The sequence below is a fragment of the Pseudochaenichthys georgianus genome, chromosome 4, assembly GCF_902827115.2.
Source record: "Pseudochaenichthys georgianus chromosome 4, fPseGeo1.2, whole genome shotgun sequence".
NCBI lineage: Eukaryota > Metazoa > Chordata > Actinopteri > Perciformes > Channichthyidae > Pseudochaenichthys > Pseudochaenichthys georgianus.
The window spans coordinates 42,221,166-42,241,446 of NC_047506.1; the positions used below are offsets into that span (position 1 = coordinate 42,221,166).

The 20,281-nt window shown below is 42.2% G+C and overlaps 1 protein-coding gene across 1 annotated transcript; it reads right to left on the reverse strand.

The window, feature by feature from the left end:
- Positions 1-4,259: 4,259 nt before the first annotated feature.
- On the reverse strand, positions 4,260-20,037 carry lrrc8c (leucine rich repeat containing 8 VRAC subunit C). Its single transcript, XM_034081636.2, has 3 exons — positions 19,890-20,037; positions 9,179-9,321; positions 4,260-7,594 (listed from the first exon to the last, which is right to left on the reverse strand). Exons 2-3 carry the CDS (start codon positions 9,314-9,316, stop codon positions 5,348-5,350), a joined length of 2,385 nt encoding a protein of 794 aa, XP_033937527.1. The 5' UTR covers positions 9,317-9,321; positions 19,890-20,037; the 3' UTR covers positions 4,260-5,347.
- Positions 20,038-20,281: the final 244 nt, after the last annotated feature.

Genomic DNA, 20,281 nt, shown 5'->3' on the forward strand with positions numbered 1-20,281 from the left:
CATGTTCACATCATGTATACTTTGCATTACTTAATACCATTTTTCAAATATTTCTTTTTTAACATTTTGGACAAAATAGCCAATTGTACATCGAGGTGCCCAGATGTCCCTATGCCCACCTATCCGATTTGAACATGCTGATGTACAATGTGATGTAGTAGCCTAATGCAGGTGTAAGACCATTGTGTTTGTATTGTGTTATAGGTATGCATTGTTTTCTATGCATGTTGAGGGTTTTGGGGGGTTTGACCCCTCGAACCCTAGGGGGCTGGCTCCCCCAAAATAATTAAATAACATAACCCTAACCCTCAAACCGAAATAAAGTAACAAAAGAAAGTAACTAAATCCGCCAGAAACCCGAAAATCACGTGTGTCCCGTTTCTCCATTTCTGGAAGTTAGCAACCCTAGATGGTCGGGTCCTCTCCGCCTGTGACAGCCGGGCGGCAGCAGGCAGCTGCTGGAGGTGTTCCTGGGTTGAGGCTATTCTCACGCTCGCCGAGATTGTTCTCAATATATGGTTTTAGTATGACCATCAAATGGTAACATTCTACAAAAATGGTGGAAGTAGCCTACTGTCACTTACTTTTTCAGACACCAAAATACATGAAGTTGACCTAATACTCACATTCATTATGTTGAATAAATAGAGATTGTCATTGGAATGGTACTAAATAAATACATTAAAAAAATGGTTTTATTAATAAATTGCAATTTATTTAAAATCCCAAGTTTAAAATATGTATTTTTCAATAAATAAATCTCAGTCACATTTACATAACATTGCATACATTAAATATAACACTATAATAATAGCAAATAAATGTCAGTCACCCAAAATAACATCATTGGTGTTACTGCTACACAACACGCTTTTATGTTTGAAATAATGTACTGTCTCTGAAGAGCTTCCTGAAAGAGATCCTTTGAGACAGTGCAGTGGACAAAGACATAGGGTAACTCAGATACTTCTTACTTTGTTTGTTAAAGATGTCATTTTATCTTCAAATTGTACGTGCAGCTTTTAAGTCTGTCATTAGTGTTACTCATTTCCAGTGTTGGGACTAACGCCGTTATTTTTGGCAGTAACTAGTACTCTAACGCATTACTTTTTCAATTCAGTAACTCAGTTACCGTTACTACATGGTGCGTTACTCCGTTCGTTTTTTTATATAGTCAACAGCCAGGTGAACAGAGATGAGAACTGTACTTAAGTACAGTACTTGAGTAAATGTACTTAGATACTTCCTGTGTCACATGCGGAGACGCGCTGTGGGCGTGTTTGTGTTGTTTACTAACAAGACTATCATGGCGGCGGTGGAGCTCAAGTCTAGTTTCTCCACCTGGAGATATTCTCACTATTTCACTTTTGTCGAGCACAAAGAAAATAAAGTTTCTGTTAAATGTAAGTTGTGTCCTGGCGGGTCAAAGAGCCTATCTACTGCCCAAACCAGTCGTTCAAATCTCTTAAAACATCTGCAAAAACAACATGCTGGGACGAAGCTAGTAGCTAAGACCACAGAGACTCAGCCGACGCCACTCCACCTCCACCTGCACCGAAGCAACAGCGGCTGGATTTTAACCAAGGGACTGCTAGCCAGGGAAAAGTCGATAAAGCCATTGCACGGTATGTTGTACACATGCAGGCTATCGCTACAGTGGAGTCACTCGCTTTCAGGGAGCTAGTTAGCATGATAGCATGTCCGGGCGGCACACGGCATATGAAACGGAAAACTTTTTCCAACTACCTGGAGAAAGAATATACACAAATGGAAAGCCAGCTAATATCGATGCTATCCAGATTGCATATAATGCATGTCAAGTTGATCAACAGATTGTATTATTCTCAAATGCAATAACAGTACTGAAATGAAGGCTATAAGGGCATTAATGGGAGCTCTTTTTTAAGTAACTAAAACGTTACTTTTCACAGTAACGCATTACTTTTTGGTGTAAGTAATCAGTAAAGTAACTGAGTTACTTTTGAAATGAAGTAACTAGTAATGGTAACTAGTTACTGATTTTCAGTAACTAGCACAACACTGCTCATTTCATAGCCCTAGGGGTGAACATTTGAACGGGAAAATGTATTGCATTGAAGAGTAAAACAATTTTGATATTGACTGAAGTCATGTGGTCTGACGGTCTGACACATGGCAGCCATTCATCCATCCATCTTCTCCCGCTTATCCGTGGTCTTATAGTACTTATCTGTTGCGTGGGTAGCAGTTCCAGCAGAGAGCCCCAAACTTTCTTTTCCCTGGCGACATCAACCAGCTCTGACTGGGGGATCCCAAGGCGCTCCCAGGCCAGCGAAGAGATATAATCCCTCCACCTGGTCCTAGGTCTACCCCTTGGTCTCTTCCCAGCTGGACGTGCCTGGAACACCTCCCAACGGTGTTCCAGGCACGTGCGGTAAAGCGACTGCAGTACCGCTCCCGCTGCTCCGATTCTCCGGCCCATCTCACGCTCCATTGTTCCCTCACTCGAGAACAAGACCCCGAGATACTTGAACTCCTTCACTTGGGGTAAGGACTCATTCCCTACTTGGAGTGGACAGTCCATCGGTTTCCTGCTGAGAACCATGGCCTCAGATTTGGAGGTGCTGATCCTCATCCCAGCTGCTTCACACTCGGTTGCGAACCGATCCAGTGAGTGCTGAAGGTCGCAGACCGATGAAGCCATCAGAACCACATCATCTGCAAAAAGCAGTGGTGCAATCCTTAGTCCACCGAACTGCAGACCCCCCCCCCCACGACTACGCCTCGAAATCCGATCCATGTATATTACAAACAGGATTGGTGACAAGGCGCAGCCCTGGCGGAGGCCAACCCTCACCGGAAATGAGTCCGACTTACTGCCGAGGACCCGGACACAGCTCTCGCTTTGGGAGTACAGAGATTGGATGGCCCTGAGCAGAGACCCCCTCACCCCATACTCCCGCAGCACCTCCCACAGTAACTCCCTGGGAACTCGGTCATACGCCTTCTCCAAGTCTACAAAACACATGTAGACCGGATAAGCGTACTCCCAGGCCCCCTCCAGGATCCTTGCGAGAGTAAAAAGCTGATCCGTCGTTCCACGACCAGGACGGAATCCGCATTGTTCCTCCTCAATCTGAGGTTCAACAATCGGCCTGACCCTCCTTTCGAGTACCTTGGAGTAAACTTTCCCGGGGAGGCTGAGTAGTGTGATGCCTCTGTAATTGGCACACACCCTCTGATCCCCCTTTTTGAAAAGGGGGACCACCACCCCGGTCTGCCACTCCTTCGGTACTGTTTCCGACTTCCACGCAACGTTGATGAGACGTGTCAACCATGACAGTCCCTCAACACCCAGAGCCTTCAGCATTTCTGGGCGGATCTCATCCACCCCCGGATGACATGGCAGCCATGTTGTTAAAATGGTAGTGTTTTCTCCTAATTGTCACTGGTTTTACTGTCACTGGTGTTACTCTTCTTCCTGGTAACACGTAACACCAGTGACGTTCCTATATAAATAAGCTTTGTATAATGTATACAAATAATACAAAATAAATAAATACTTTAAGCTCTACTTGTTGTGGATTCATCAAGTTAAGAGTTGGTTATTGCTATTTAACAGGTTTTTAGATGTGTAAGAAGGAATATATGTCAGCAGATTTGTATCTCCCAGATTCCACCGTTTCTGTAGAATGACCTAACAGCTCTGTTGTAATGTTCAGGATAAATCTCTCCTGGTGTGGAACAGGTGTTGTTTCACATCATAACCTGATATGATGTAGGCCTACAGCATAGCGCTCTTAGCAAACCTTGCACTAGTTGACACTGTTAAAGAGGAGATGACCCACTGAAGTTAGGGACCGTCGTGAAAGTGCAAAAGGGTGCAATTTCAGTTATATCACAGCTTTGTTTTCTTGGGTCAAAAATATACAAGCCTTTCACTAGAAGAAACATTCAAGAGACTCTCATAATAGATTCCTATTTTTATATTTTTTCTTTAATTGAAAGCTACTTTTTTTAGGGAAAAGGCTATTTTTGTCATGTGTGCATCTTCTCTGTGCATCGTCTCTGGAAAAAATAAATAAATACAAATGTACAAAAATCAACATATACACTTTTGCAATTCTATAAAATAATATTCACCAAATGTCACCTTCCTTTTGTTTACATTTTTTGAAAATATTATTAACATCTTATTGGTTCTGCCCAAGAACATTGTCCTAATTAAATAGTGGGTTTGTGTTCTGTTAGACCTTAAGAAAACAATCCATCCTAGCATATGATGTTTCCAAATGATTGGTTATTTTTAATGGTCAACAACATAAAACGGTTTATGAAAATACATTTTTGAAATAGGTTGCATATTTCTTGTGCACATTTCAAGAGTGGAAAAAAAACACTGGTATTACAATCCTTTAAGTTTTAATGCACTTTATGTATTTGTATATGATACAGAATTGTTTAGCCAATACATTATATGTTCTTATATTCCTTGTTTTTTGCATCTTGCCTCTTGAACGAATTATCTTGAATAATAAAAAAGGACTTATAAGGGCAAAACACATATACAATACAGAATACCCAAGTTTACTGGCCTTAACCTAAGTGATATTTTTGGTAATACAATTATTTCATGTAGCACTGACAGGAAATGTACATTAAAAATAGTTTGTAAAAAAAAAGTATGATAATAAGATGGATATATACAGTATCTCGTGCCTGGTTGCTAAATCTGAAACTCAAGCCAGAACACAGTTACCTTAGCATTAAGACTGTAACGGGGGAGGTATGAACCTAGCATGGTTCTGTCCAATGATTTAAACAAATCTGCCGACCATCACCTCTAAAGCTTTCTAATTAGGAGACTCCAAAACTAAACCAGGCCCTAAAATAGTCTAGCATGTAATCCCCAATTCACACTACTTCAGTTTTAATGCAGCTACAAGCAAGCAATATAACATGTATTAAGTTAGCTTTGTGCTGGTAGGTGTGTGTTCTCTGTTGGACACAAGCAGACGGTGGTAAGCAAAGTGAATAGCCTGCTAACTGTGCCTTCATGTTTAATTTGCAAATAATGAGATTGATGTTCATCTTCTCATCTGACTCTTAGCAATAACTCCTAGTTGAGGAATGATTTGTGGTTTGATAGTATGTGAAAGATGAATAACAGCAGAACAATCAACCCTGTTGCAGCCACACTCCCGGTGACAACATGAGTAAGTGCAATCTAATTTGTCAAGGAAACTTAAAATAAGAACTTTTATAACAGCTGTGTAATACTTAACTTTGGTAATGAGTTCATACAAAACAAATGCTCTGATCTGGTAGACAGAACACGCAGCAGGCACTGTGGCTACTATATGGCATCTCACTCAGCCTTCATTTGGTCCCTGACATCAGAAGGCAGAGTTTCAAACAGTGTCTCTTCCACTATAAGGCCACTGCGCTTCAAAGCATGACAGCAACCGAGCTCTTGTGGCAGAACCTCAAAGTGGTTGCACTTCAGGTCCAAGTATGTCAGTAGAGCCAGGTAGGAAACTTTTGGCGAGAGTATGGACATTGAGTTTTTACCAAGCTTTAGTATTTTGAGCTTTTTGCAAAAGAAGAGCTCATCTGGTAGATTTTCGATTTTGTTACAGACCACAGAGAAATACTGTAGACTCTGAAGGACTCCAATTTCTGGAGGGATGAATCTGATGTCATTGTTGGACAGGTCCAGGTAGCGCAGCTTGTTGCACAAAAACAGGTGTGAAGGCAATACCTCGATCTTGTTGTGGCAGAAGTAGAGGCGCTCGAGGCTACCAAGCTTCTTGATATGCTCTGGGATATACGTGATACTGTTGTACCACAGTTTGAGGCAAGTGAGCTTTCGAAGGTGTTGGAAGCTGATGATCTCTTCTATTGATCGCAGGTTATTCTCTTTCAGGTCGAGCTCTTGCAGGTTCGTCAGGCTGAAGATTGCATGTGGGATGCGTTCCAGATCACAACGTACTAGCTCCAGCTCAATCAGGTTGGTCATCTTTTTCAAATTGTTGAGCATCACTAGCTTCGTGCCATCATTGTGAAAGTATAGCCGAAGCAGATGGCTGGACACATCAACGATAGACTGGGGTATCTTGGTCAAATTACTCTTGAGGGAGAGCGTTTTCAAACACTTCATGTCCCGCAGCGACTCAAGAACTATGTTTTTGGAGGCGTCGGGGCTCAGAGACCCGGTGAGATAGAGCTCCTCTAAGTTGCGCAGGCCGTACATCCAGTTTGGAAGTTCCCGGTTATCATCGAATTTAACACGAAGCACTTTCAGGTTCTCTTTGAGGAAGGAGGTAGCTGTCGTGTGCAACTTTAAAGAGCATTGGTAAAGAGACAGCTCCTGAAGGTTCTCCAGCTGAGAGATTGAGGCAAGGATGGTGACATTGTTGATGATCTCGAGCTTGAGTGACTGCAGCTCCGTCAACTCAAAGACCGTGTCAGGTAACCCTGGGAGCATGAACAGCTGGAGTTCAAGTCTGTTGTTGCCGTTAGTCTGCAGTCTCTGGCGCAGTTTCTCCGCGGTCCACTCATGGTTGAGGTTGAGCTGTTTCAGTTTGTTCTCACTGACCTCGGAGAGAAAAACTGCAAATCGCTTAGAATACAGCGGGTCATATTGATCAATCATGTGTAGCATGAAGGCAAAGTCGTTCTTGACGTCTGGGATGTCGTTGATGCCCGTTTCCTGACGCACATACTCAAAAGAGTATTCTTTCAGTGAGCGGTAAAACAGCCAGTAAGACGTGTACAGGCTTGTAAATCCATAGACGGCCACTAAACACAGGTAACAGTAGGACAGCTTAGAAAACAGATGCGCCATTGTGTGGTTACATTCAAAGTTTGTGTAGCCGGTCATGTCCTGGATCTCGACTACACAATGCACTCTATTCCGCACTTTATTCACGAGAGAACTATTGTAGGCAATGATCAGGAGGAATTTGAATACCTTGAACACCGTCTGCCGTACGTACATAAGATAAAGGATATCTCCTTCCTCGACATGCAAACGGAACTTCTTCACCTTTTCAAAAAGAGCTTTTGCTTGTTCACCCTCTTTTTTATCAAGAACACTCGCCGATGGCTTGTCAACCACAATCTTTTCGGGGATTGACCTGAGGGACTGTGTCTTCTCCAAGCTCCCTTCACCAGGAGACACGGCGATGTTGGATCTAAGAGTAATGCTCTTTTTATCCTTTTCTTCAGGATTTTCTCCGGACACCTCCGACAACGCTCTCGTGGTCCAGGGAGAATCGAAGCACTTGCCAAGCATGGAGATAAAATGCTCTATTTTAGAGCTGGAGCCAGGGAATTTGAACCAGAAGTTGCTACACACCATGAAAATGAGTGTGTGTATGAGAACCAGATAAGGAAAGTACTTGGCATACCAATGCAGAGCCTTCTCGTAACACATCTGATTGATGAAACTGTACTGTTGAAGATCCAGATCGGTCTTCAGGCCGGTCATTTCTCTCGGTGCGGCAGACATATTGGATTGCAGGTGTAACAGTGACTTTACTTCCACTTCACTTGTGTTCACTGGAGGCAGCAAAACTCTCTGAGGAAGGCATATGATTTTATCTTGCATTGCCTGAAACAAAACGTAGGAAAAAGTTAAAGATTAGGGTGAAGGTATCATAATGTTAGAATGATCAATCAATTATGATGCTGATCAGGATCAAGTTTCTTTTTTATCTTCCTTTCATATTTTCCAAAGCAGTTTCATCTGAGTCAGCTGATGAAAGAAATAGTGAATACTTGCCTAATCTGACACAGAGCCCACTGTAATAGAAACCTTATGTGTAAACTGAACCTGGCATTAGACACATGATTTTCACAGCTGGATTTCCCCTTGAGAAAGGCAATTTCTTAACCATGTATAACACAAGCAAAGAAGTCTGACAACACTCCACAGCTGGCTCAGTAGCAGCTTGTTCCCATCTACATACATGCACTGACTCACTGCCAAGGAATAGCTCTGTAAGTGTGCTCACGGTAAACAGAGCAATAGAAACTGTTGCATAAATAAAAGGATTTGAAGTGACCAGGCTTTGGGCAGATCAAATGTTACTGGTTTCCTCTCTAACCTGATAAATAACATGTTTACTGAGTGCAAGTTATCATACTAAATATTGGCCAAAAGCTTGCAACAGTAAACAACATGAAAAACAGATGCTTTACTCTGCAATGTAATAACAGGAAATGGGCACTTGTTTCAATCGTGGCAGGGCTGCAGGGGAGGCATATTGTGCACTCTTCACAGTACAGCGGCACATCATCTGAAACTATTATGTATCTGCAAGCAAAGTACTCAGAACATTATTACTATGGTAAGGCTATGCTGTTGTGCTGCAGGACATCAGACTGAAATGAAAAGTCTGCCGTGGTCTGTATACAGAGGATTACACAGGCTCAGTCTCTCTCTGTTTTTCTCCTTCTCACGTTTAACGCAGGGAATGTCGTGTGAGGCAATGAAGTAATTACACAAAATGGCATGTTGATAAAGTTCTGACTTGGGAAGTAAGCTTGGCTACATAAATAATGATCCGCTCCATTTACAAACTGTTAGATTATGTCCAAACACTGTTATAGCGAGACTGGGAAAGAATAGCTGCTCCCAGCCTGATAAATATCCTGTGAACAGTTGTTTTGGTATCATTTCCAGTATTTGCACAACATAGTATTGCAGCAGCCAAACATAGTATTGCAGCAGCCGAACAAAATTCTCCTATTTTCCCCACTGAGAGAGAAGTTAAGTGCCAGGCCACAAGAGTTTGGAATCTCATGTTTACTAAAAGGGGCTGGGTGGGAAAATGTTCCCACTGAAGCTGAAGGCTTCCTTTGCTGCACACAGGCCAGGTGGTAAAATAAGAGAATGAGTGTCTTGGAGCTGGTGCCAGTGCATGAGACACAGCAGTAATGTACTAGAATGGTCTTTTAGAGTGCCGAAACATGAATACAATAACTGTTGATGTAATGAAAATTAGAACAATTCATTTTTTCTCGTACACATGTTGAACTAGATTAGCGTGCATTAGCTTAATTTGTCCCAGGCTTTTAAAGAGATGATTACTGTTGAAAAGAGTAAACACAAGCAGCACAAGTCATTACAAAACAGTGTGCTTACAGTGTGTTCTCTTAAGAAGAGACGTCATGGTGAGGCACTGTTACTGACCTGAAGAGTGCATCCAAACACGCCAATCATGAGCATGACTACGGACAGGTAGTCAGTGAACACATCCCACCACGGCTTCAGGACTCTGAACGCCGGCTGCTGTTCAGAGAACTGCCGGAATTCCATCACAGGAATCATGATGCCTGTTAACAAAAGAGTGGAACGTTAGAGCCACCTCACAAATCGTTTTGGCGATAGGGAGGTGAAACATTACAATATTTAGTAGGCACTAGAAACTATTTTTATTCAGTTCCAGTCACAACAATATACGTTTTTACTAGGGCTGTCAGTCGATTAAAATATGTAATCGCGATTAATCGCATGATTGTCCATAGTTAATCGCGATTAATCGCAAATGAATCGCACATTTTGTATCTGTTCTAAATGTACCTTAGAGGAATATTTTTCAAGTTTTTAATACTCTTATCAACATGAGTGGACAAATATGCTTTATGCAAATGTTTATTATCATTTGAACAATGACAAATATTCTATATTAAACACATAACCTCTGAACATTACAAATATTCGCCTCAATTCAACCTGGAACCTCTCTCATACAATACAAATGGGGGGTGTGTGTGTGTGTGTGTGTGTGTGTGTGTGTGTGTGTGTGTGTGTGTGTGTGTGTGTGTGTGTGTGTGTGTGTGTGTGTGTGCGTGTGCGTGTCTTCCCGATGGCCAGTCGGTGCCTGCCGGTGAGCGTGGAAGTGTGGTCTGCCACAAGCGGGCGGCAGGAGCGGGACTGTCAGCAGATGGTATTTTAAACTCGATGCGCTCTGAAACTACGGGGCGGCCGAGGAAAAAAAATACACATGCGTTAATCGCGTTAAAATAATTAGTGGCGTTAATTTTTTTTTGCGTTAATAACGCGTTAACTTGACAGCCCTAGTTTTTACCTTACATTCATGTCTCCCTTAAGATGAATTGTAAAGACTTTGTTCAAACCTGAACTGTCAATATATCGCTACTTTTATTTTGGCTCAAATTGTTTGTTTGTCTTTAGTGCTAATTAGCTAACCTTAGCATGATAGCAAGATAAACTTTGACCCTGGTAATTACACCGTCCAAGCATTCGCATTTTAGCACTGTCATTGTGAGCATTTTAGCATACTATTAGCGTTTGGATAAAGCTTTTTCATAAAAGTCACCCATATAAAATTATATTAATACATAAATGTGTGCATTAATAAGTGTGTGGCAACTCTAAATGACGATTGCTAGCTATTTCTTCCCCTTTTTGGATAAAGATTAGATTATTTATTGTCCTTTCACATGGTAAAATGAAATGAGATTAGGTGGAGTCCCAACTGCCAAAGCCAGCCTTTAGATTGGCTCTTCAGAACACCACAGGGGACGTTACGGAGACCAACAGTAGTCCTATGGGAAATATCATCCTTAACCTGCAATGAAAGGAGCCATTGCATAGACATAGCATAGTGGGTGAAGCAGGGGCCTTTCTCAGCTTCAATGTGAACTCTGTTTCAAATTGTTAGCACAACAACATAATTAACTAACAAGGTGACCAGGGTTAACATACCTGAGAAACATTAAGCAGCTAGCATAGATGCAGCCTTTTCTTGAAGTTCAACTCAAAACCCAAACAGTCCTCCTTTCCCAGAACCTTGAGGTTTCACACCGTGTCTAATTTGGCATTAGCTCAGTGGGAAACACAGACCACTAAATACATGTTTTAATTAATCTGATGAGTCCCTCTCTAATGGAGCTCCAACATTATACAGAAATACATTAAAAAGTCATTATTTAAAAGTGAGTGCACACAGAATAGTAAACTATGATTAATTTGGTAAAACTTGTGTTTTTAGAGATGAACTGCATAGTCCAAGAAGCCCACGTGTTTGTTAAGTGGCTTTAATGAACACAACGACAAAACTGAATTACACCGGATCTCCTTTTACTCCCAGCATGCTCTTCAAGCTTTTAATCACTAAAGAGTATTGAAACACTTGTCTTTGTTAACAGCTGTAGCAGGATAGAGAGTGGTTATCCCTGCTGTAGCCTCCTGCTCACATGACTGTGCTCACCTTCTGTAAAGTGCTTACTACAGCAGCCAGTGTCCTATTTAGTAGGTTGGCTGCAGTGTCATTCAAACTTTAAAAGGTGTAGGCGATGACAAGTCCGTATAAGCACTGATGTTTGTAGTTAGCAAAGTGCATTAAACGGCCTGCTGGAAAAAATGTAAACAAACATGTCCCGTATGTGTCTAAAAGTTTAAGCAGGTATTATGAATAAGCTACAATGAGCCAGAGAATACATAACAGTGTTTTATCATCTGCAGCTCCAAGGAGCCACATAGTCAGGTGCTGTCAATACACTCAAACTGTGGTTCATTATTAATTTAGCTGGAAGGTAACTTTGAGTATGTTGCAGTGTTTTCCACAGATCTGAAATATACTTGGGGGGGTGGTGGTAGCGGGGGGGTTGAGGTGACGTGCCTTTGTGACGTGCAACAACATTAACCTTTCTGTTGGTCGCTTGTTAGCAGACCCTTCACGCCATGGCAGAGCGAACAGGTACATGGGTTACTATTTAAAAATGTATTTAGGAACCTATCCGTGTGATTTTAAGTGGGGGTGGACCTCAAACCCTCTAGGGGGGTCCGGGGGCATGCTCCCCCGGTAAGATTATTTAATTTAATTTGGAGTTAAATGCATCAATCTGGTGCACTTTGAGGGGGAAATAAAGAGACTAGATCTATGGAAACACCTATATGAAACAGAACTGTATACATTTCAATAATCATTAAATCATGGCCCTAACCAATAACATCCCATTTCCAATATGAAAAACACAAACATGTATTTTTGGTTCATTTATAGTTGTGAGTGTGTGCTCCTGAATCAGCCTCTCCTGTCTCCCTCCCTCCTCTCCCCCCTTCTCCTCTTTGAGGCAGCAGCAAGGACTAGTTTTAGCTCTCTTTTTTTATTCATGCATATTTTACTAATCACTCCCCCCTCAAATGGAAATATGTGTTTACATAAATGGTGACCAAACCGTTTGAGACCCACTGAGAACTTAGGCTAAATTAATTATCTAAACACTGAGTCCTTAACCTCACCTCACCTGAGGTTATCCCGAGCTTGAATGACACACAGAGACCAATCAAGGGCTTTGATTTATGATCTGTATGACAGTGGCCATGTTGGCAGGCCACATCATGTAGACAGCCATGTCACAGTCACCCTGTGTGAGGCAGACCACTTAACAGGCCAAGCCATCGAGAAACCCCCCGGTCCTCCCGATGGTCAGTCCGGGACTGGGTACAGGAGGCGTAGAGCGAGGGATCATTGTCCACAAGTTAATCGATCACAGATGGTGTTGTGGTCGCGGACGAATAAAAAAATATATAATAATAAAAAATAAAAAAACCTAAATGGGTCGCGAAATATACTTGGGCGGCCGTTAATATACCTGGGCGGCCCGCCAAAGTAAAGTCTATGTGTGGGAAACCCTGTGTTGCTGAAAGCATTGGGGCTTTTAGAGAGTTTATATAATTGACACTTCAATAAAGTTTTTCACACAAAATATTTGATTGATTCTTCCATCTCACCATCATGAACAACAGGAAGGCTGGAGAGTGGATGTTGGTTACACTGAACTGTCTGCTGATAGTTATAGGTGAGTTCAGAACCATTTATCTCACTTATGGTATGTAGCTGTGCTGATGTTATGAGCCAATGTTTGAGATATCTACCATAATGGAATTTAGTTTTTTGAACATTGAAAAATGTGTATTCAATAAAACAAACATCCAACAGCAACACTGACATTCAGCCACAATGATATCTTGTTGCTCGTGTTATACACAGAGCTCGCTGTGAACAGATTTCAATGGAACTACTTTTGGTCCCTGTGAATCTGAATCTATGTTAACCCAGTTTGTAAAGTCTAAACAAGTGCAATTACTAGTATTTTACTTAAGATCAATGTTGAGGCACTTTCATTTGAGTATTTTTACTTTTTTGAACCTCGTGCTCCACAGCATTGCAAAAATGTGATTTTAGATCCATTAAATGTTTTTGGCAGCTTTAGTTGCAAGTGAGTTACTTGAACACATTTTTTTTTAATATACAGAATAATAATATCGGGTTCCCAACCTTTTTCAATGTGGACTATTTTTCTTTTTACAATTTCCTGACCTCCTAGTCACACTGAATAATGAAAGGTTGTGATGACGGACTGACTATCGTAGAGACTAATCCATCCATCTTCTCCCGCTTATCCGTGGTCGGTCGCGGGGGTAGCAGTTCCAGCAGAGAGCCCCAAACTTTCTTTTCCCTGGCGACATCAACCAGCTCTGACTGGGGGATCCCAAGGCGCTCCCAGGCCAGCGAAGAGATATAATCCCTCCACCTGGTCCTAGGTCTACCCCTTGGTCTCTACTCTCTTCCCAGCTGGACGTGCCTGGAACACCTCCCCAGGTGGCATCCTAACTAGGTGCCCGAACCACCTCAACTGGCTCCTTTCGACGCGAAGGAGGAGCGGCTCAACTCCGAGTCCCTCCCTGATGACCGAACTTCTCACCTTATCCCTAAGGGAGACACCAGCCACCCTGCGGAGAAAACCCATCTCGGCCGCTTGTATCCGCAAACTCGTTCTTTCGGTCATGACCCATCCTTCATGACCATAGGTGAGGGGAGGAACGAAAATGGCCCGGTAGACAGAGAGCTTTGCCTTCTGGCTCAGCTCCCTTTTCGTCACAACGGTGCGGTAAAGCGACTGCAGTACCGCTCCCGCTGCTCCGATTCTCCGGCCCATCTCACGCTCCATTGTTCCCTCACTCGAGAACAAGACCCCGAGATACTTGAACTCCTTCACTTGGGGTAAGGACTCATTCCCTACTTGGAGTGGACAGTCCATCGGTTTCCTGCCGAGAACCATGGCCTCAGATTCGGAGGTGCTGATCCTCATCCCAGCCGATTCACACTCGGTTGCGAACCGATCCAGTGAGTGCTGAAGGTCGCAGACCGATGAAGCCATTAGAACCACATCATCTGCATAAAGCAGTGGTGCAATCCTTAGTCCACCGAACTGCAGACCCCCTCCCCCACGACTACGCCTCGAAATCCGATCCATGTATATTACAAACAGGATTGGTGACAAAGCGCAGCCCTGGCGGAGGCCAACCCTCACCGGAAATGGGTCCGACTTCCTGCCGAGGACCCGGACACAGCTCTCGCTTTGGGAGTACAGAGATTGGATGGCCCTGAGTAGAGACCCCCTCACCCCATACTCCCGCAGCACCTCCCACAGTAACTCCCTGGGAACCCGGTCATACGCCTTCTCCAAGTCTACAAAACACATGTAGACCGGATAAGCGTACTCCCAGGCCCCCTCCAGGATCCTTGCGAGAGTAAAAAGCTGATCCGTCGTTCCACGACCAGGACAGAATCCGCATTGTTCCTCCTCAATCTGAGGTTCGACAATCAGCCTGACCCTCCTTTCGAGTACCTTGGAGTAAACTTTCCCCGGGAGGCTGAGTAGTGTGATGCCTCTGTAATTGGCATACACCCTCTGATCCCCCTTTTTAAAAAGGGGAACCACCACCCCGGTCTGCCACTCCTTCGGTACTGTTTCCGACTTCCACGCAACGTTGATGAGACGTGTCAACCATGACAGTCCCTCAACACCCAGAGCCTTCAGCATTTCCGGGCGGATCTCATCCACCCCCGGGGCTTTGCCACTGTGGAGTTGTTTGACAACCTCAGTGACCGTAGAGACTAATGACCTACATTATTTCAAAATCTGTATATTTATGCTAGGGGAGTGACAGATTAATAAGGGTAAACTGCAGCAAAGAATGAGAGTTGAACTTTATAAAAGCCAATCATAACCTACAGAGTTAAACTAATAACGCTCAGTTTTTGCAGGAATCACAGATTTCCTTTTGGCACTCAAGCAAATGGTCTGATTCTAGGTCAGTACCAGTCTGCAGCTCAGGGACAGAGAACCTCTGGATTATAATTCTGCTAGAGATAAATTAGTCAAAAAGAGCTCCACCTGAACCAGCTAGAACATTGACATGCAGTTTATGGGTTAATGCTTCAGTATCAACAATCCGACAGCATCATATTGAGTATTCTAGCAATCTTGAAGTATATTTCGGAGGATTTTTCAGAGCAGGACTTTCACTTGTATGCAATTATTTTATCTTGTGGTACAATGTTTACCTATTGTAAGAAAAGGATCTGAAAAGGATCTGAAAACTCCTTCCGCCAGCTGTTTCTTTTTCAGGATTATCCAGAGATGCAGGCTAGTGATAGTGATCATGATAAAAGTGTATGCGCCACAAAGAAATTCCACCATTATTTTTAAAGGAGTGCTCCAACAATTTAACATTGCACCTTTATAACAATGAGGTTCGCTCAGGACACAGATTATAAAAAGATTAAAATTGGATCAGCAGAGGTAAAGATATTCCAACTTGTTACACTCCAAAAACTCAACATTTCCCATCATGCAACTCTATAGCCTATTTCATTAGATCCTCTATGCCTCCAACTCCACATCAAAACTTTGTAATGCAGGCTTTAAAGCCTACACAGATACATCCCTAGTGACATTATCCATATCAAATAGGTGAAGTCCTCCTTTAGGGGTCAGATACAAATTCCAAAGACTTAATAGAGATGCAGGAATGAGTCATAAAAGCTGAAATGAGTCAGCATCTTAGCACAACACGACGGGTAACGTCGTCTTGTAGTGAATGGTTTTTTGAACGGGTTAATCGGTTAGATACCTGAAAAAATGTTGCCGAGGAACACAAGCTAAAGATAATTTAACGTTTTGTTTTACGACATAAACTACGTCAGTAAACACTCTATTGGGAATGACTGGTTTCACAGGGACTAGAAAGGGTGTCCTAACAAGCGTCTAAATGAGACTACTAAACGTCATCATGTCAAACATTAGCCGCCTTTAGCTTAGCGATGGTGATGCGAAGTCATGTGACCACGATGTAGTTTGTTCATGTACTAATGTTAGCATTTTTATTCTGGCTATTGCATTTACGCTTCAATGACTATTAAAGTGGCATCAGTAGAGAAATATGTGCTGTTCAAACAACAAGTCCTCCAACTCATACAACCAAATGGGTCGATTGTTTAAGCACCAGATTACGACCCATAGCCACGTTTTAAAGTGTAGCACCTCTAGTGGTCGTGTAAGAAACAACATGCTCCCGTTTATTTACAAATAACCCTCTCTGGAAAATCCTAAATTGTAGGATAGTTTGGCCATTAAAACGCTTTATGATTAGATTTCTAGCGAGAAGTATATATTGTACTTTTAGAATCCACGTCCAGTCGATATGTAGGATCTATAGTTTGATAGATATTACGAAGATGATTTGAGATTTCGTCAGGAGAACGTGTATATGCGGCAAGCTTCCATGTAAAGTTACGGGTTGAAAACAGTATTTCCGGTCTCGCCGTTTTCATAATAAAACCAATGATCAAATGATTTAACTGTGATATCTGCACTACTCATCCACTAAAAAAACATCAGTTTATCCTAGTTAATTATACGACATTAATTGGTTTAAATTGTGTACAATGCTTTTGTGTTTTTCCCATAGGTTTTTCTCTTTCGATTCTGAGAGACACATTTCTTTTTTCAGAGGTTTTGATAGGCTAAAATCACGCCGCAATGCACGTCGGGATATGGTGTTTATGTGATATGAAATCGGAAAACATTCAAAAAATAATAATAATAATACTTTATTCCGAGTGTTCTTGCTTTTCTCTTTGAAGGTCATCACATAACGGCATTGTAATACACGGTTCGGCTGCATTAAATATTACATATCTGCCCTAGATATGTATTTATAGAGCCCTGATCAGAAGACCTTTTGACAAACTGGAAGAGATGCCGCCAAAACTGAATACGTGACGTGAACCATAAATATATCAACAATTAAACAACATCTTCCATTTCTTTTCACACAATACGTCTCCTTGCAATATCAACACTAATTCGGCTGACTTTTATATTTGATCCAATTAGTAGATAGTCTGTATTTACACCATAACGGTGCACAGCTTTTTAAAGATATTACTGATTTTCTGAACTACCTTTCCAACTCCTCATGCAGTTGACTGTTACAGGTCTATACAGGTTCATGGTACAATGCATAAGCTTCACATCGAGAGACTGAAACTGTATTTTCCTTTACCGTTCTGTTTTAAACTCACAATAAAGTGAATAATAATATTATGTACGATATTATTATGTTTTATTAACTAGACCACTGGTCTAAACCGCACCTCCTAGTGGTTAAAGCACGTTATTGAATGTAGTTGTTGAATAAGTTATATTTATTTAGTTATTGATGAAAACATTTAAATATTAAGAGTAGCCTACATACAAAATAGGGGTCAATGATAGAAATATAGAATGGAAAATATCTAGAAGATACTGTAGTGATCTCTACAATAAAACAGTTTAGTGCAGGACGTCCAAAGATATTAACAGGAGGATGTGCAAAACAGACAAACTGATAAGGCTGAATTTTACTCAGGTGTAACTAAAGTCTGATTTAAGGGTTGTTTATATTTCACATCATTAATCAGAATCTGCAAAGTAACAAAAATAAATGTAGTAGAGTACAAATACCAGGTTAACCTCTGAATTGTAGTGGAGTAGAACAAAGTAGTACATGCTGCTGTAACAAAAACATTTCCCAACTTGGGATCAATAAAGTATCTTATCTTAAGATGATCGATGGCTACTGCCATATTTGCAAAATTTGCCTCTGAACCTTGACAAGTGCATGTTTCCGGCTTATCAATGAACAACAGGAGGGGTAGACATAAAACCATCTGTTAAATAAAGCTCTTCTGACCTTAGGTGTCATGTGGGTATATTATTTCACCATTTATTAATTATATGTTTTACAATTGATAACACCACTGTGTTTCGTATCCCCTAAACCTCCAGGGTGTACACGTTTAATACTGCCAACTTCTAATTGTGGGAAATACGAAAACGTCTTATAAAGAGACGTGCCATATATTGCGAAACACACAATAGCCAGCATGTGTAGTTCTGGGGGGGGGGGGGGGGAAGCTGGAGCCGGGGGCTGGACCCGTCCAATTCCAGTTTTGGAAAGTCTGCCGTGGTTCCATTCCATTTCAAAGAGCTGTTTGACAGCGTAACCTTGTCGCACTGCCACTCCAACATCCAATCACAGGGCTTGATGACTAATCACGGGGTTTGTAAAGCAAGGCGGATGTTGTAGTCCCAAACGATAGCTGGGGATTCTGGGTAGTGTAGTGTCTTCGGAAACTGTAGTGTCTAAACTCCTAAAAAACTATTTGTTTCTCTGACTCGAAGGTTAAAAACACAAAAGCATTGTACATCATTTAAACCAATCAATATTGTGTAATTAACAAGGATAAACTGATGTTTTTTAGTGGATGAGTAATGCAGATATCACTGTGTAATCATTTGACAGTGAGGGGAATATATCCGGTTTTATTATGAAAACTTCGAGACCGGAAATACTGTTTTCACCCACGCTAACTTTACATGGAAGCTGCCGCATATACACGTTATCCTGGCGAGACCTCAAATCATCTTCGTAATATCTATCAAACTATAGATCCTACACTTCCACTGGACGTGGATTATAAAAGTACAATATACACTTCTCGCTAGAAATCTAATCAAAAAGCATTTTAATGGCCAAACTGTTCTACAATTTAGGATTTTCCAGAGAGGGTTATTTGTAAATAAACGGGAGCATGTTGTTTCTTACACGACCACTAGAGGTGCTACACTTTAAAACGTGGCTATGGGTCGTAATCTGGTGCTTAAACAATCGACCTATTTGGTCGTTTTTTGTAGGAGGACAGGCTGTGTTCAAAACGTGTTAGTATCATAAACGTGTGTTAGCCACAGATCTTATTTCCGCAAGGTTCCCACATCCAATGAAACATTCCCTAGCTTTTTGTCTAACTCCCAGGTCAGTTTACAAAAACACGTCATTACTGCAACACTCTATTCCTAAACATAGGCTAAATCAAATACGTATGTGTCTATGAGTGGAAAGTGTGGAAAACAGATGACTGTATGATACTTTTAAAGTTGTAATAACTGGGTGGAGTCATGGAAAAAGAAAAAAAGGGCAGAGAGAACAGATGCTTTGGGTCAGTGTGTGAAGCCTGTGTTTAGCATTAGTCCTCAGGAGAGTTCCTGTCTTTCCCCTGGATGAGTCAGCCATTGAGTGAGCTGACCAGGCCCTCCTATCCTTGTCCCTTCCTGACAGGAAATGTGTCTGAATCCCAGATCTCCAAAAACAGACATGTTTAGAAACACACCCAGCCCCAGGCAAAAAAAAGTCCTGTCTCGTTAAGGATGTGGAAAAAAAAACAACATCTTGGCAGTTATTAATGAGGCACACTTTTTCTAAGTTAAAACGGAAGCTCCTGAAAAAGTGCAAATACAGTCAGAGGAGCTGTGATTCATCCTGAGGTCAGCACTAACCAGCTATAACCGTTAGAATATGAAGGACATGTTAAAGAGAGAGTTGATCTCGCCTTTAAGGCTGTGAACTAATGCGCAGTCACACCGTCCGTGTACCCCAGGTAAACTAACGGAATGCGGGTCGCAGTGTAAATAAGTGACGCTCCGCAGATAGTCCACACACCGGACCGTGTCATGGCTACATCGCAGCAGTGTCGGTGCTTTACCTGGCTGTAGAGGAGAGCTGGAGCTGAGGATGTGAGCGGTGTTTCAGGCGGTGGTGATGTGTCGGATCATGGTGTGCGCGGTGCGGTCCCCTCTCTCTACCCGCAGACCTTCCTGGATCCTCGGCAGCCCGACAGTCCTGTCAGAACGAGAGGGGCGGAGAGGGGCGGGGCCTCAGGAGGACCGGCTGAGACTCTGGGGGTGTTTCTCAATGTCGAGGAAGGCTGCTCCAGAGCCACTAGGCTTGTTTGAGATGAGCTGCGGCTCGCCTCGAAAGTAGACGAGAATAGCTGATTGCAGCCGGGGGAGGTCTCAAAAAGCTTGCATGAAGTCAGACAGCTCGGAGTTGGCTTGACTTGGTTTGCATTTATAAAGAATCCACACATGTGTTTAA